Source organism: Protopterus annectens, chromosome 5.part0 (assembly GCF_019279795.1).
Source record: "Protopterus annectens isolate FY-2018-M chromosome 5.part0, PAN1.0, whole genome shotgun sequence".
NCBI classification, from domain to species: domain Eukaryota; kingdom Metazoa; phylum Chordata; order Ceratodontiformes; family Protopteridae; genus Protopterus; species Protopterus annectens.
Window position 1 is genome coordinate 7,048,501 of NC_056735.1, and position 17,427 is coordinate 7,065,927.

At 43.4% G+C, this 17,427-nt stretch overlaps 1 protein-coding gene across 1 annotated transcript in view; it reads right to left on the reverse strand.

Moving 5' to 3' along the window:
• The window catches only part of CYFIP1 (cytoplasmic FMR1 interacting protein 1), a 2,370,671-nt gene that overhangs the window by 1,433,076 nt on the left and 920,168 nt on the right, over positions 1-17,427 (reverse strand). Inside the window, exon 10 of the mRNA XM_044072062.1 lies at positions 8,836-8,953. Coding sequence (XP_043927997.1) covers positions 8,836-8,953 — 118 coding nt within the window. The remainder of the gene's footprint in view (positions 1-8,835; positions 8,954-17,427) is intronic.

Genomic DNA, 17,427 nt, shown 5'->3' on the forward strand with positions numbered 1-17,427 from the left:
TATCTAGAGCAGAACAGGAAGGTCACATTCTTCCAAGGTGCTGACAAAACCCCACATCACCAAAAAAGGGAACCCAGAATGCACTGCACAAGTAGCATTTTTAGAGTGGAGAGCTTAAGCAATACTTTCCTATGCATCCATATTGTTCAGTCTGCTGGCCTTGCCATCAAGTCAAGTTGGAGAAAGCCGCATGGAGCCCACAGGTTCAAGCCAAGACTTATGAGGGTTGAAAACTCTTCCAACACCTCATCCATGAACAAAATGGAAATATGTACAGTATAATCAAAAGGAATACAAGAGCCTGGAGAAGATCTCACTCCACAAAGATGCAAACTTCTAGAGGACATCTTACCTTCACAGGAGCCAAATAAACTATATTTAAGTGCTACAAGACCATTCTTCCTCAATATATGGTCTCTATAAGGTATACGACTACAGGCACACCCTCTCCTTTTCCTGATACTCAGTCAGGCAGCAGTTCTGGGGTCAGTCCATAAGGGGAATTCAATAACCAAAGGAGCCTTGCAAAAGTATAAGGATGGAGTCATCTAGTGGGGAAAAGGATTCACTATCCTTATGTGGCTCTCAGGTAATAACATCTGAACATAGACTCCTTCTGAGGGAGGAACAGCCCTGTCCAAGCTGCAGAACAGGAGTCCTCACACACAGATGTGTACTGGGCGAACCATGTGGTAAATGCATATTGTCAAAAACACTGCTAAGCAATGTATATTACATACCAAACTTCCCTGAGGCTTTACAACCTTGGATAAGTAAATCGGTGTAAGGGATGCAGCTCTGCTTCCACCCCACCCACAGCTGTCATTCTATCCATACAGGTATAACCCAGACTTGTAAAACCTATACGTGCAGGACAGTTGCACTACATACAGAATTATCAAATATGCAGCAGTTGAGTGCCAGATTTCTTGAGGAGGTCATCTGTGCTTGGGGAAGTGGCCAGCAAAGAAAGGACTACAACAGTCCCAGTACTGGTGGACGACCATGTTCTCTAAGGATATATTGCTGCACCATCAAGGATACTCCATAACAGACCTCAAACAGCTAGATGAAGGTGAGGTCTTCAGCTACAGAGGACCCTGGCACACACTAACTTACTATACCCAGATGGACCTTGGGGTGGCCTGGACAGAAGTCCCTGATCTTGACGGTCTCCATAAGCTTTAGCTAAGGGAACTCTATGGACCACTCCTCAGAAGAAGACTGGTCATGAGACCAGCTCTGTAGAATTTTGAATTTGTAATCTCTCTCTACCCAGAGAGATTACTGTGGGTGCCTTTCCCAAGTCTATTATATGGTGAAGTAGATGAGGCACAAGTTCAAGCCGCCATTAATACAAGAAGAAGATGCAACTTCTGTGAACCCCAAAGCCATTTCAGACATGGACTTGCCCCCAAGAAGTGTACGACTGATGTCTTCCCATCCACCTCTACCCACCTTAACTGATACTGCCTGGAACTGTGTAAGGGCTCTTCCTGCTAGTCCCCATGCTAGGCACAATTTACCAATTTTGAGTAAGGGGAATGTTCAGGTGACTCTCCTTCCACTTCTTTGAGCAGCCAAACTGAAGCAGTTTACTAAAGGAAATACTTCATATCATGGTCCTCTTCTATCAGCAGAAACCATGCTGGTATAGATACTGCTGAATCATGACTTGGCAATCACATATACTCACTCGTATTCTCAATGTCTAAGCTTCTTTAAGAATCAAACACAAAACTTTCCAATGTTTTCCAAAATGCACATTAGAATCAAGCTTCAGAAAAGTGTACAAGTGACAGAAAATAAGTGGGGGCTCAGAAGCAGGGCAAACACTTCTATAAGGGTCAATGACATCAGGACATGGGTACACAGAAGGCATGCATGTCTCCAACTATGGAATATTCTTAGAAAAACAACTAAGGTAAGGAAAAATGAAAAATATCCTAATTCTGAGGAGAATCTCAGATGTTTAATGAATATGCATCATCCTGAAAATGGCAATAAAGAACACTTGTCTGGAATTAAATCAAAGGCTTCTGATCCCATTCTGCTTTAATAAACAGTAAACTTACTACATTGTGCATAAAATACAAATCAAAATCTGCCCTACACAGTCTAGTGGAATAAAAACCTAGAAGAAAGCACATCAACAATGATTCTTTCCCTGCTGCCCTCATAATCAGGGATGCTGATGTATGGTTCTTAAAAAATGAAATTCCATTTTCATGAAAGGAAATATATTGGAATTATTCCCATGAATTATCAGAATTCATGCTTGCAATTTCAATTTTAGCACATATCCATACATGTGTACACACACGTGAGTGTGTGTGTGTGTGTGTGTGTGTGTATATACATATAAAAAACATATACATATTTCCATACATACACACTTTTGCACATGGAGTCTGGGTGTCACATCAACAATAACAATCTAAAGCCAATGTTCACACTTGCGGGTAAGCTAGTCCTGCCATTATATAATTATATAATGCATATATTTATATATATCTACATATCTACCTACCTATCTATATATATATATATATATATATATATATATATATATATATATATATATGTGTGTGTGTGTGTGTTTGTGTGTGTGTGTGCATGTCCATGCTTAGTATATACAAGAAATAAAAGTTACTGTGAATGACTGCTATAGCTTAAAATACTAAATTTCATAAAAAACGTACTTGTCCGATATTAAGTCCAGTTTTGTCTCTCTGCTCTTAACTAAAGATGACATCGTTTTTAACATACTCACTTGGCCACAGACACTTCACTAAAGCCTTTGATGGCAAGTTATCCCTTTTTGATTGTTCAACTAGTATACAGTCATGGTTTTATTTTTTTCAGATACTCTGTACTGAGAGGAAAGGCAGAGAAAGGCTGTGTCATGCTAAACTATCCTATAGTAAACTGCAACCAACTCAAATATCCTTTGACATCAAAGCAGTCAGTGTAACATCAAGCAGACACTTCCACTACCCCCAGGAAAAGGAAGGTGATCCATAGAGGTGTTCTACCCTCTCCCACTTGACTACACTTTCCGGCTCCTACAACCAATCACAAACAGTACTGCAGACAGGCATTTATGTGCTTTGCATCACTAGGCTGGCATCAGTTTAGCTTTTTCAAGCTTTTTGTGATGAATGCTCACCTTAAAGCTTTTCTATTTTACTGCAAAGCAGATAAAGAACAGTTGTGTAAGAACTTACCATAACCTTAGATGTCCTTCTCTTCCATGTTGCAGTATTCATCACAATAGGGAGGTTGCTGCCTGCAGCACTGGATATCCAGCAAGTATACCAAAGTCTTTGGAGCAGGAGGGTACAAGTGACATCTTAGGTCAGAGCCATAAACCGACAGACTATAAAGTGACATCTGCACGTACCCCCTTTAGAATGGACTGCTGCATACAGTAGTACCCCTGAAGGTGGGAAGGAAAAATAAAAGGAAGTACATTCAGACTCACATGGAGACCATACCATAGGGTACTTGATAGCCTGTGTCTGCTGCTAAGGTTAACTGGATGAAGGACTATGTCCCACAGGTAATTAACAGCTGAAGAAGGTAAGGAGAGTAACAAAAGAGGGGGTAGGAGGGAGGGACTGAATACTGAAACATGGAAGAGAAGGACATCTAAGGTTATGGTAAGTTCTTACACAACTCTTCTATGTCCTTCTATTGTCATGTTGCAGTATTCATCACAGTAGGGAGAGTAACAAAGCTTTTAGGTATGAGCCTGGGCGGAGGAATGTGGTGCCTGGTCAATGAGACCTTGTAAGATATATCTGGCAAACCCAGCTCAAGTTTTTGAGACTAAATCTCGTTTGTAATGCTTGGTAAAGGTGTGAACTGAAGCCCAAGTAGCAGCTTCTAAGATAGAAGCGTAGTCTACCCCCTGGAAAAAAGCAGCTGAGAAGGCAGCTGTATTGGTGGAATGGGCTTTAACATATCCAGGTAAAACTTTCCCATGGCTGGAGTAGCATGTATAAATGGCCTTAGAAATCCAATTAGAAATAGTCTGTTTAGAGACTGCCTTCCTTAAAGCCCCTGGGTGGAAAAAAATGAACAGCTAGTCAGACTTTCTAATAGGTATGGATTTGTCTACATAATACCCGAGTAGTCTGTGGATGTCTAAGGAATGAAGAGTCCTTTCTGAGGAATTTTGACACCGACGGTAGAAAACAGGAAGGTTAATGGTCTGGTTTAGTGAGAGCTCATTAACCACTTTAGGCATGAAGGAAGGGTTAAGTCCTAAGACAGAATCTGTCCTTATGAAAGATAAGGTAAGGAGGGGTGGCCATCAAGGTTCATATCTTTGATACCCTCCTGGTGGATGTGAGGGCCACTAGCAGAGCTGTTTACAAGGTACATAGTTTCAGGGATGCTGAGTGTGCTGACTCAAAAGGTGGCAGGTTAAGTTTTTCAAGCTGAAAATTTAAGTCCCAAGGTGGAGGTATTGTCTTGCGGGGGGGAGGGGGTCTGATATAGAGTACCCCTTTCAGGAACAGCTTGACCTCCAACCTTGATGCCAAAGGAGGGACCAAAGGCAGACAAGCAGAAATGGCAGACAAATGGACCTTCACTGAAGAATACGTTAGTCCTGAATGAAGGAGCTCACAGAAGTAAGAAAGGACCATGGATACAGGAATGGTTAAAGGGTCCTATGTTTTCTTTTGATACCACCTGGCGAATCTTTTCCACTTTGACACAATTTCCCCTGGTACTAGGCTTTCTGGCCTCTTGCAGGACACTGAGTACGCCCTCTGAGTATAGGTGTTTGAAGGGGATTAGAACCCTATCACCCACAATGCCAGTTTGAGATTAGTCACCTGACTGTGTACTAGGGATCCCCTGTCCTATGTGAATAGGTCTAATTGGCGGGGTAATCTGTGATGATTACCCTTGTCTAAAACGTGGAGAAGGGGAAACAGATGCTGTCTTGGCCAAAATGGGGTCACCAGTAGGATTTTTGGTTTGTCCCTCTGAATTTTCAGAAGGACATTCTGAATTAGTGTGAAGGGGTGAAAGGCATAAAGCTACATCCCCACCCAAGAAAAAGAGAAGGCGTCCACTTTCCAATCTTGAGGATGTGGATCCCTTGTGCAAAACTGAGGCATCTGTCTGTTCTGGGATGAGGCAAACAGATCTGCTTGTGGAATAGCCACTTGTGAATAATGTCCTGGAACACTTCTCTGTGAAGCATCCATTCGTAAGAGGGTGCTGAAGTTCTGCCGAGAGTGTCTGCCATAACATTCTCTGTTGAAGGAATGTACACTGCTAGCAGGTGAATATGAAGTGCTGATGCTAAGGTCCAGATCTGTGCGGCAAGATTGCAAAGAGGGTAAGATCTCACCCCCCCCCCGTTTATGTACCACAGGACAGTCGTATTGTCTGTGATTACATTCAGTGTGCCAGGGAGTAGGGCTATTCAGTAGGGCTATTCTGAAGGTCTGTAAGGCTAGAAGAAGTGGCCTCATTTCTTTGATGCTGATACGGTTTCTTTGTCTTGAGTGTAGACCATTTCCCCTGCACAGTGTTTTGTTTGCGGCTGTACAGTAGCACTGCTCCCCACCCTATGTCTGAGGCATCTGTAAAGATCTGCTATAAGGGGGGGAGGTACCTGTAAAGGGGTTCCCTGGTTGAGACTCATGGCGGTAATCCACTACTGTAGTTCTTTCTTCAGGCACAGTAGGAGGGGGAGAGGGGTATCCAGAGGGTGAGAGTATTGACTCCACAGTGTCTTCAGGACCCACTGGATCTTTCTCATATGAAGTCTTGCCACAGAGAGCATGGGAATCAGGGATGCTATGTGACCTAACATTCTTAGGAATTCCCTGGCTGGCAAGTAAGGTAGAGTGATAAGATTGTTGAAGTAGAGGATGAGGTCCATTATACTCTGATTTGGAATAAAGGCCTTCATCCGGTCTGTTCTGATCCTGCACCCCAAGAAGATTAGGTCTTGAGTGGGGGTGAGGTGGGATTTTCCCTCATTTACAGTGAATCCTAACTGTGCTACAGTAGTGGTCACCTTTTGTAGGTGGTGGTGGAGGATTTGATGGTCCTGATGAAGAATTAATAGGATGTCTAGGTATGGGTATATTTAAATACCCTGAGTTCACTGGGGCTAGGCACTTTGTAAACACTTGAGGTGCTGTGGAGAGCCAAAAGGGTAATGGAGAAAGTTGAAAGTGCAAGGAACCTACTGAAAAACATAGGAATTTCCTGTAGTCTGGGTGCATACGAATGTGTAGGTAGGCATCCTCCAAATCCAGAGCTATCATAAAGGCCTGGTTTGGGTTGAGGGGTAAGAGCAGATGTAAAGTGAGCATTCTGAATGTGGATACCTTGAGGAAAAGGCTGAGAACAGACAAGTCCAAAATTGGTCTCCAAGAACCATCTTTCCTTGGTACCAGAAACATTCTTGAGTAAAAACTCTTGTTTATATGTTGAAAAGGTACCCTTTCTATGGTGCTCTGAGCCTGTAATTGTTGGAGGACGGTGGGAAACAGATGAATCTGGTTTGATGGAGATTGTTGAATCCCCTGGAAGGGGGCAAAGTCCACCAAGTCATAAAGTAACCTCTCTGAATGATGGAAAGGACCCAGTTTTCTGATGTGATGATCTGCCAGGAGGGTAGGGAAAGGGTGAGACGAAGGAAGACAGGCATGTTGGGATGTAGATGCTTTAAGTCACAGTGGAGGTGGTCTGGCTTGGTCACACGGACTCCAAAAGGTAGTGGAAGGGGGTGTGAAAGGGAATGCAGGAGTGGAGTTTTTCCTCGCTTGCCTTTGTCCCTTTGCCTGTGGTGGGGCAGAATTGAAAGACCGTCTCCTAACAAAGGAAGTCCTTTGTGGATCATTCCTATGATACCTGGGGATAGGTGACACCAGTAAATTCTTCAGATTTTGCACTTCCTTTCCCTTTTCTTGAAGGGATTTGAGGAGTTCTGTTGAAGCTTGTTCAAAGACAGCCTTGTTAACAAGAGGTGCATCGAACAGTTTGGTTTGCACATCCATAGGTAGGGTCTACAGTCTCACCCAGGAGCATCTCCTCAGAACAGAGCCGGAAGCTTCCACAGCATCATAGCTGCACTTGGGAGTGCCTAGTCACCTGAGATGCTGTGGAGAGGAGGGTGGTTAAGTTGGGTCTTAGCTGGTGAATCTGGTACATCAGAAAGGACAGTTGATGCTTTGGAGAGGGTGTCCAAGACATACCTAGCCATGTGGGTTTGGTAATTAAGGGCTCTAATAGCAAGGGTGGGGGAGGTATAGACCTTCTTGCCTAGCCTATCCATGAATTTAATGTCCTTGTCAGTAGGGTAAAGAGCAGAAGGAGGTAGCTATCTGGAGGATTTATCAGCAGAAACTACTATAAGTGGCTGATCTGCAGGGGGGGTGGGTTAAACAGGAATTGAGTGTCCTGAGGTACTTTGTAGAACCTGTTTGGACGTTTTGAAGCTGAGGGCTGAGAATCAGGGGCCTGTGAAGCAGCCAGAAAGGCATCTTGAAAGGCTGAAGTAAGGGAGGTACAGGAGAAGGGGAGGGCTGTTCCACTTGTAATAAATCAAAGTACCTCTTCTTTGTGTCAGAAACAACTGAGGTCTGCCATTTAAAATGTTCCCTCATGAGGGAGATAGTATCTCCAAAGGTAAATTCTTGTCCTGGAGACTCTTTCTCAGAAGTGATAAAGTCTTTAGGGGAATCGATTTGTGAGGGGTAGGTCAAGGATTCCTCATAGGAGGGATGTTCTTCCTCTGATACCTCTAAGGCCTGTAGTGGAGTAGCAGCAGGTTGTGGTAACAGAGTCTGCAGGGCCTGGAATGTCCTGAAAGGTTTCTGGGAGAAAACTCCCCATCCAGGAACAGGTTGTTGTTCTGAATGTTTTAACTTTTGTTTCCTCTTCAGAGGAGTGGAGGACTGTGTATGTTTAGACGCCGATGTCTGGGAGGATGGGAGCATAGGAGTAGGTCCCTCTAACTCCACGAGCTGTGGCTCCCCTCTGCCACCAGGAGCTAATGGCTGGTCTACCTCAGTGGACGTACTCATTGTTTCTGCCAACCCAGTGTCCACAGTGGTTCCCAGGATAGGTTGAGAAACAGAGGTCCAAAGAGATCCTGGGCTTTCATCTGCCTCAAGAGTCTCACTGGACGTCTGAGGCACAGCATGGGAATCAGGCCTAACTTTTTTGGTCTTCTTCTGAGGTGGCTCGTCAGACATGCAGCCCAACCCTCCACACCAAACGCGAGACGCCAAAGGTCTTTGATTTTCTAAATATAATTTCAGCACAGCCAGACAGCTGCAGACAGTCTTAGGCACAAAAGATTTACAATTAGCACAGGATGTATGGTCGTGGACCTCGCCTAAACAAAAAAATGCACTGATCGTGTGCATCCTTGTAAGGAATTTGTCTCCAACAAGCGCAATTCCCCTTGATAGTGGACATGTACGTCTGAGAAACAAGCAAAGATAACCCAACAGGGTACTTATTTGTAGCGGTAGTCTGGAAAAAAAAAGAGAGATCTGCTTCCCGAACTGGTGAACAGAAGTCCAATGTTCATTGTGGCACAAAAATTCTGAAGGGGATACATGAAGACGTCACTTTTACAGCCTACATTGGTTTATGGCTCTGACCTTAGATGTCGCACGTACCCCCACCCCCACTCCAAAGACTTTGGTACACTGGCCGGATGTCCGGTGTTGCAGGGCAACCTCCCTACTGTGATGAATACTGCAACATGAGAATAGAAGGACATTATCCTATTGTACACTGGTTCTTAAAGAGGAACCACAGCTTTGAAATTGGTTTAAGATCACTCACCTCACTGTTGCTGTAGCGGGCCAGCTCTGAGATGAAACGCATATGATCTTCCCGAATCTGAATCATCTGTTCACAGATGTTGTACTGAGGGCTGGAACTGGAGGAGGTACAAGTCCACCTGGTGAAAGTAAAAGACGCATGAATATAACGCTCAGGTATAAGCTAATGCACTGTGTAAGGGGAAAATGAGTCCACAAAGAGACTACTTTACACAATTCTTACTGGCTTTTAAACATAAAATATCACACACACTGTGGCTGTATAGCCCTCTCTGTCCTCAGCTTAAAATCAGCTTAAAATATAGCTAGTTGTACTATTAGTCTGAGAATAGAGCTGTAACCTCACATCCACAATTGGGCACACACTATGGATAAAGTGGGTCTTATAGCAAAAAAAAAAAAAAAAAAAAAAGAAAAGTTAACTGGATATGCCCAATGGACACACCATCCCTTTCTGGAGCAATCTAGGAGCAATGTCTGGTTACTCAAAGTCATAGTAGGCAAATCGGAGGCAATGGGAATAAAAAACAGGACTACAGTGCATGTCTATCAGCACATCATCTTAACCCCCCTGAGCCAAACTGTCAGATTACTTTTACTCCCCAGGTTGATTTTTTTTAATCTTTCGTAGAGATACTTCTGGCAGCAAAACTGGCTAAAGAAGATGTGCACCAGAAAAAGAAAGACACTTTGACATGAAAAGCATTATTAAATAAGTAATAACTGGGGTGGCAGCAAATTTCTGGGGTGAAGAAATATGGACTAGAAATCCTATGACAAACTTAGCAGGCAGCATCATAAACAGCCAGAAACTGCTATGCAACAATGTTCATTAAACAGCTGCAAAATCTACATATTACTTTTGAGTAATTTGTGCATGTATGGGAGCAAGATGTTTCTTCTTGCCTTTTAAAGGAAATAACTCTAATGTACAGTGTGAAAAGTAGCCTTTTAAAGGGATTAAGTCTTTCATTTTACAGTATGAAAAGTAAGATTTTTAATCCTTTTAAGAGGCATAACAGCAAGTTGGCAAAAACGGAAGAAAGACACTCAAATGCCTGTTCACCTCTGCAGGGGGATAAAACCAGGTCCTTGGGAATTAAGAAAGCTCATCTTGAAGCACTTCATTAGGGACAGGGTGACTACACACCAGCAGGATAAGGCACTTGGTAGGAAGTATCTGCTTACAATAAACGTAGATGTACGAGTGCCTTCACTGTTAGAGTAATGAACTTTGTGATTTCCTGACTTGGAAGCCGATGGCTGTCCCAGTTATCAGAAACTTGATCTAAACCCAAAAGCCTGACAGATGCCCTTCTATTCAGTGTCAAGATTTTGAGGTATATGGGGTCATCAGCCATCACCATTTCCTCAGGTCTTTCTTGTCCCCAGGTTGGAGTTGCACTCTTTTTGCTGCTGGCAGGGAACACAATCTGTCCAGCACTGTCCCTTTTGGGAAGAAGGATGACAAACAGGAGGAAATTAACTAGGCTGGGAGAACAGACCTAAAAGGGGATAGGGGAGTACTCACCCCAATCCAGACAGGTTAAGCATGAAGATGGGATAGAGGGAAGGAATAGTTACTGTAACAGTAAAGACACTAATATCTACATTTATGCTAACTGTGTTACCTGTACTATGTTCATCATGCTTTTACTGTTGCAGTAATGTCCTCTGGAAAGATTACAAGAGCTATAGGGAAAGGGGAGACTAGCTCAATAACTGTGCAGGGGAGATAAGCTCTAGAAGCTGCAACTAAACTGTAGTATTGAAAAAACATATACACAGAGAACCAGATGGCTGCTTCTATGATGAAATGGGTAAGCACTCCAAACAGAAGGCAATAGTTGCTACTGTGACTCGTATAATGTTGTCAACCACCCATTTCTCTTGGTATCTGTAGCAGAAGGCAATACAATTTGAGATCCATTTTGAAAGTCAGCTAACAGGTCTTCCTTCCTTATTCTCAGCAAATGCCATGAAAACCTGCAGTCTTTCTTAAGTTCTATGTTTTGTACAAATAAAATCTGAGTTGCTTGTTAACATTCAGTGATACAGAAATAGACCTGTCTAAGGGAAGGAGAAGGCATCTATCCCCCAGGCCCTACTCACTAAGGGCCTTAAGCAAAAAACTCTGATCTGCTTATTTTTCATCTGAGGTAAACATGCCATTTACTGGCACATCCCCACTTGTGTGCAAATCTATGGAAAATCAACCTTTTTAGCATCCATTCAATTGGGTCTACTACAAACCTGATGAAACTGCTTGTTAAGCTGTATTCTGTCTCTGAGAGGTACTGATCCAGGAAGTACAGCACCATCCCCTGTGCATAAATTCTACGCCAGGAGGTACAGTCCCATCCCCTGTGCATAGGTATTGAGTTAGGAGGTACAGTCCCATCCCCTGTGCAGCACAGTCACTAAAGCCAGGAGGCACAGTCCCATCCCTTGTGCTGCTTCCAAAAGCTGCATAGTCAAATTCCACAAAGGGCAGGAGTGAGTACCCCCTGACTGCTTTTATACCACCATCATTGCAACGCTGTCTGTCTTCACCAGCAGAAAGCCTGTTGTCTATTTTTCTTTGAATGCTACAAGGGCTTTGTACACAGCTATCATTCCTTTTAAATTAATGTGTTTCCTTATGAATGAGCTGTTTCACCTGACTTACACCATGATCTCCCCCTTAATGGGCATCTGAGGCATGATCTGAGACATCCTTAGTGAGTCTGAGGCATGATAGGAGACATCCTTAGTGAGTACTTGGGGACCCTGTCTGAATTCAGAAGGGCACTTCTGGGTTCAAGTTGTGGTTCTCTATCCTCCGATGGAGTTCCTTCCTGATATAGGGAAGAGAAGGAACCTGGAACTGTTAGAACTGATGGTGTTAACACCACACACTTTTTAATAAAACAATGGATTTCTCTCATATGCACTTTGGTCAAAGATATCGTTAAGATGCAGGAGACCATATACCACAGAATTCTGTGAAGCTCTCTGGCTGGTATGGCTTCCTGTTGCCTGAAGGTACAGTAATATTGGGTAAGGAAATAAATCTTTTCATACGTCAGGAAAGCTTTTTGGATCATAGATTTCAACTCAGCCCCCAGGAAGAGACGGTTGTAAGGTGAATTTTTTTTTTTTCAGATTGAGAGTATATCCCAAATTTGACAGGGAATACAGGCTCAGTTGGATTGATACATCTAGTTCCACCACAGTGTTTGCCTGAAACAGACATTCATTCATTCAGATAAGGGTAAATGTGGACATCCTTTGTCTTACAGAAAGCAATTACAGGCACCAGTAATTTGATAAAAAACTCTAGGTACAGCAGACAAACCAAAGGCCAAAGCGCAACATTAGAAGTATGCACCCCTCTGCCCTGAAGTCAAGGTATCTTTTGTGTTCCTTCTCTATAGGGGCATGGAGGTAGGCATGCTTCAGGTCTACAGAAACCATCAAGGCCCTAAGTAGAGTCATGGGTAGTAGTTTCAGTAAGGCAAGCATTTTGAATTTTGGGAGAATGAGGAAAGTACAGTTGTGTACACTTACCATAAATGTAGATGTTCAAGTCTATTCACCCAAATTACATTTGGGTAATCTGCTGGCAGGTTGCCCTCAGTCGGCCTGATTAACAAAGTCCTGGGTCCTGCGTCGGTTGCTGTCCCTTCTTCCATGACGTCAGGTTGTCAAGGGTATAAAACATGCAGCTGACGCCATTACATCAGTTTTTCTTGCCCCAGATGTCAGGTGCCCCCCAAGTGGGGAGCAAAATATATAAATAATTTTAAACACACAAATATATACCTCCAAACAAAAGCAAATACACCAAAAAGGCTTTTAAATGTAGAAAAATAAAGAGAGAGGCATAGTAAGAGAAAAAACAGGGGGCTGGAGGGAGGGTAACCAGGACTGCAACAGTGAATACACTAACATCTACGTTTATGCCAAGTACACACAACTGTACTATGTTCTTCATGTTTCACTGTTGCATTGCAGTCATTACATTTGGGTAGACTCCCAAAGCTAAGGTTAGGAGGATGGATTTCAACAGTATTAGGACCAGCTATAAGGCTCTGCAAAACAGCAGTGGCAAAGCCAGCACTGGATTTAGAGAAAATTGGTACTTGATAGTGCTTGGTGAAAATATGAACTGAACTCCAGGTAGCAGCTTCTAGAATATCCCTGGTAGGAACACCTCTGAGAAAGGCTATAGAAATAGATGCAGCCCTGGTGGAATGGGATCTGATCCCCTGGGGGATAGGTTTTCCATGCTGCTTATAGCAGAAATGAATGCGATGGCTTATTCATTTGGAAATGGTTTGCTTTGAAATAGCCTTTCCCTCTGTCCCTGCAGCAAATGCTACCAGCAGTTGTTCAAATTTTCTTCGAGATTTAGTCCTGTGCAAGTAAAATCTAAGTTGTCTGTGTACATCCAATGAATGCAGAATCCGCTTCCCTTTGTTCTATGGATTGGGAAAGAAAGTTTGCAAATTAATGGACTGATTAAGAGCCATACTGGATGCCACTTTGGGCATGAAGGATGGGTTGGTCCTGAGTGACACTCTGTCCGCATGAAAGATGATGAAAGCCTCCACTGCCATAAGGGCCTGTAATTCAGAAATCCTTCTAGCCGAAGTGATTGCTAAAAGGAAGGCTGTTTTCCAGGAAAGGAATTTTAAGTCTGCAGTAGCAGCTGGCTCGAAAGGAGGTAGAGTGAGTTTTTCCAATACAAAGTTAAGGTCCCAAGCTGGGGTTGGAGCTCTCCTGGGCAGTCTTAAGTTTTTGGCCCCTCTGAGATACTGCTTTAACAAGAGGATGGGAGAAGAGGGGTGGTTCTGTGTTGTAATGAGCTGAAATGGCTGAGGCATGGATTTTTATGGAAGAAAAAGATAGGCCCTTGTGAAGCATCTCAGTTAAGTATTGCAAAATCTGAGGTAAATTGGGCACTGCTGTGGTCATCCCTTGAGTGATTCCAGGCATAGAATCTTTTCCATTTGTCAGCATAAGACTTTCTGGTACTAGGTCTTCTCGCCTCCAAAATGACATCCATCACAGGTTTGCTGAGGGATGCTAAGGGGGAATTTAAGTGATTATCCAAGCTGCAAGATTCAATGTTTGGAGCTGAGGGTGCAGAATTTGGCTGTTCTGCTGAGATGGTAAGGAAGGTGTCTGAGGCAGGTGCCATGGAGAAAGCTGTGACAGACTGCGTAGGAGTGGGTACTAGTGTTTGCGAGGCCAGTCTGGAGCATGCAAAATCCTCTCTGGTTTGTCCTGTTTGATTTTTAGTAGAACTCTGGAGAGCAAAGGCAGAGGGGGAAAAAGCATAGACTGATAGGTTTTCCTAGCTGAAGGACAGAGCATCCACTTTCCAGGCTTTTTTATGTGGAGTTCTTGTGCAAATTTTGTCCATCTGGTAGTTCTGGGGTGAGGAAAAGAGATCTATGTCTGGGCTCCCCCATTTGCATGTCAACATGTTGAAAACCCGTGGTTCCAGTATCCATTTGTGTGGGTCCATGAGATTTCTGCTTAGATCGTCTGCCAAAATATTCAGCTTTCCTGGCAGGAACTGGGCTTGTAGTTGTACTTGATAGCTCAAGGCCATGTTCCACAATGTCATGGCTTGTCTGCAGAGGGAATAGGAATGTGTACCCCCCTGCTTGTTTATGTACCACATAACTGTGGTGTTGTCCGTCTTTACCATTTGTTGCCCTGGATGAAGGTAGTCCTTGGAGACTGTCAGTGCTTTCTGGACAGCTAGCATTTTTTTTTTGATTGATATGAAGGTGCACTTGATTTGAGCTCCATTTGCCCTGAATGCACTTCCCTGCCAGATGAGCCCCCCATGCATAGTCTGATGTGTCTGTAGTTAGGGTTTGGGTGGCAGGGGGTGGTGTGAATGGCAGTCCCTTGTTTTGATGGCAGGCCTCTGTCCACCATAGTAACTCTAGTTGCAGGCAAGATATGAAAGGAATCATTGTTTCCAGGCTGTGAGAATGTTGACTCCATAAACATTTTAAGTACCTCTGAAGTTTCCTCATATGCAGTCTTGCATATGGAATTAGAAGAATGCAGGAGGCCATGAACCCCAAGGCTTGAAGTATTTGTCTTGCTGATAGCAGGGTTTTTGTGGCCACCTGTTTGAATAAGTCACCAACTGGATTTGCTTTTCTGGCATAAGGTAAGCCATCTAGGCAGTTGTATTCAAGCTTGCACCCAGGAATGTTATTATTTGAGAGGGTACTATTTGTGATTTCTTTAAGTTTATGGTGTACCCTAGACAAGTTAGCACCCTTTTTACAAATGCCAGATGTTTCAGAAGAATGGCATTGTTTTCTGCCTGAATTAGACAATCGTCCAGGTATGGATATATTTGAATATTTCTTTGCCTGCAAAATGCAATTACTGGAGCCAGGCACTTTGTAAAGACCATGGGCGCAGTAGATAAGCCAAAGGGCAGTGCAGAGAACTGATAATGGAAAAAGCCTGCTTTGAAGCGGAGGTATCTTCTGCAAGATTCCCTGATTGGGATATGCAAGTATGCCTCTTTTAGATCTAGAGTTGCCAACTAGGCATCTTTGCCTAGCACAGGAAGTAACTGGTGAAGAGTCAGCATCTTGAATTTTGGAAAGTGTTTAGGGTAGACAAGTCCAGAAATGGACGCCATGATTTGTCTTTTCTGGGTACCAGGAAAAGTCTGGAATAGAAACCTTGTCCCTTTTCCCCTTTTGGTACTAGTTGAATAGCCCCCATGTTTAAGAGGAAAAGTACTTGTTTCTGAGCCTCTGTCCACTGATTTGGGGGCAGGTCTGGCCATCTGCTTGGAGCTGGCAACATGTGGAAATGAAATCTGTATCCCTGGGACACTATATTTAAAACCCATTTGTCCTGGGTTATAAGTTGCCAGTTTTTTGCATGAAGTTCCAGTTTTCCCCCCAAAGGGGCGGCTAAAAGGTAAGTGCTTGGTAATTCTAAAGGGAAGTCATTGAGACTGTTTACCATAGGGAGGTGTCTTGTTGTTTCCAGATTTGGAAGAGGAGGCACACCACTGCTTAGTTCTGAAAGTCCCTTGGGACTGAAACTTGGTGCTTTTGGAATGTCTGGGTCTGGCTTGAGTGGCTCTGGAAGGAATTGGAAAGGACCAGTTCTTAGTAGGCCAGTGCCTACTAAATCTTGGAGGTTGTACTTGTAAGAAATCTTTCACAATTTGCATAGATTTAGCCTTATCTTCCATCTTTTTTAGAACTTCTTCAGCCTTACTGCCAAACAGATGGTCCTGCTGCAAAGGAGTATCCAACAATTTTGCTTTAACATGATCAGGCAGAGACTGCTCCTTAAGCCAAGCATGCCTTCTAAGCACAGACCCAGTAACAGCAGCCCTGCAAGAGGCCTCCAAAGAATCAAAACCACATTGCAAAGTATGTTTTCCAACTTGCTCAGCTGAATGCAATAAATCCTGTAAATCTTTATTTTCCACACACTCAGAAATCAACATAATTTTCTGTTTAAGCAGTCCTATGATATGCTGATGATATTTTAGCAGATGAAATTGACAGTTTAAAGCCCTGATTGCCATGGTTGGCAGAAGTATAAACCCTTTTCCCCATCTATCCAACGCCCTGGAGTCTCTATCAGAAGGGATAGGATTTTTAGCAGAAGCAGCCTTAATGCCCTTGGGCCCCTGAGAAATGGTTTCTGGGTCCGGAACAGGATTTTTGAAAAGGAATTTGTGGGAATCAGAAACCCTGTAGTATCTGTCTGTTTTACAAGGGGCCAGAGGCAGAGAATCAGGGGTCATACTGGATCCTGAACACACATCATCAACAGTGTCTAGTACAGGAGGTATAGCCTATGGCCTATGCTGAGGAAGAAGAAGAAAATCCCTAAGTCTCTTTTTGGATTCAGAAAAATCCTGACTTTCCCAGTGGAAATGTTCCCTTAAGGTATGTAAAGTTTCCCCAAAAGAAAAATCCTCAGGGGGAGAAGCAGAAGGAATGGAATCCTCTGCATCACTGTCCTCATAAGTAGGTATAGGCAAATCTTGTTCATTAAAAGAGTCAAAAGAAATAGAATCCTGTTCAGAAGATTCACAGTCAAGTTCAGCCCTAGGCCTCTTTGAAGGTGGGGGTTGTCTACTCCTGATTAGAGTAATTAAATCTTCACCCATTTTGATCATTTGTTTTTTTTAGGCATAGGGGCCTGCATATGTGGCCTAGGCGTCGGTTTTTTAGAGACAAATCTTGATTTTGGCCATAATATTGAAGATGGCGTTGGTTTAATATACAAATCTGTAGGCCTGAATACACCCTCAGAAGCCAGTGCCTGCACAGCGGCTCCGGACCCATCTAAGTTAGAGACATCCGCGGGTTCCATATTTGAAGCATCTTGTGGCATACCAGACTCCATCTCAGTAGAGGCCTGCAAATCAGAAGTAGCAGGTATCAGGGGCTGCAAAAGTGCCTCACGGAGTAATGGCGAACTGGCGACTGGCTTAGAAGCGTCGTTGGCAGTTTTGGACCGCAATGGCCTGTGTCTGTCTTTCTTTGTGTTTTTTAGGTATTCTGGTAGTTGGATTGCTAACCAACGCCATTTCTGG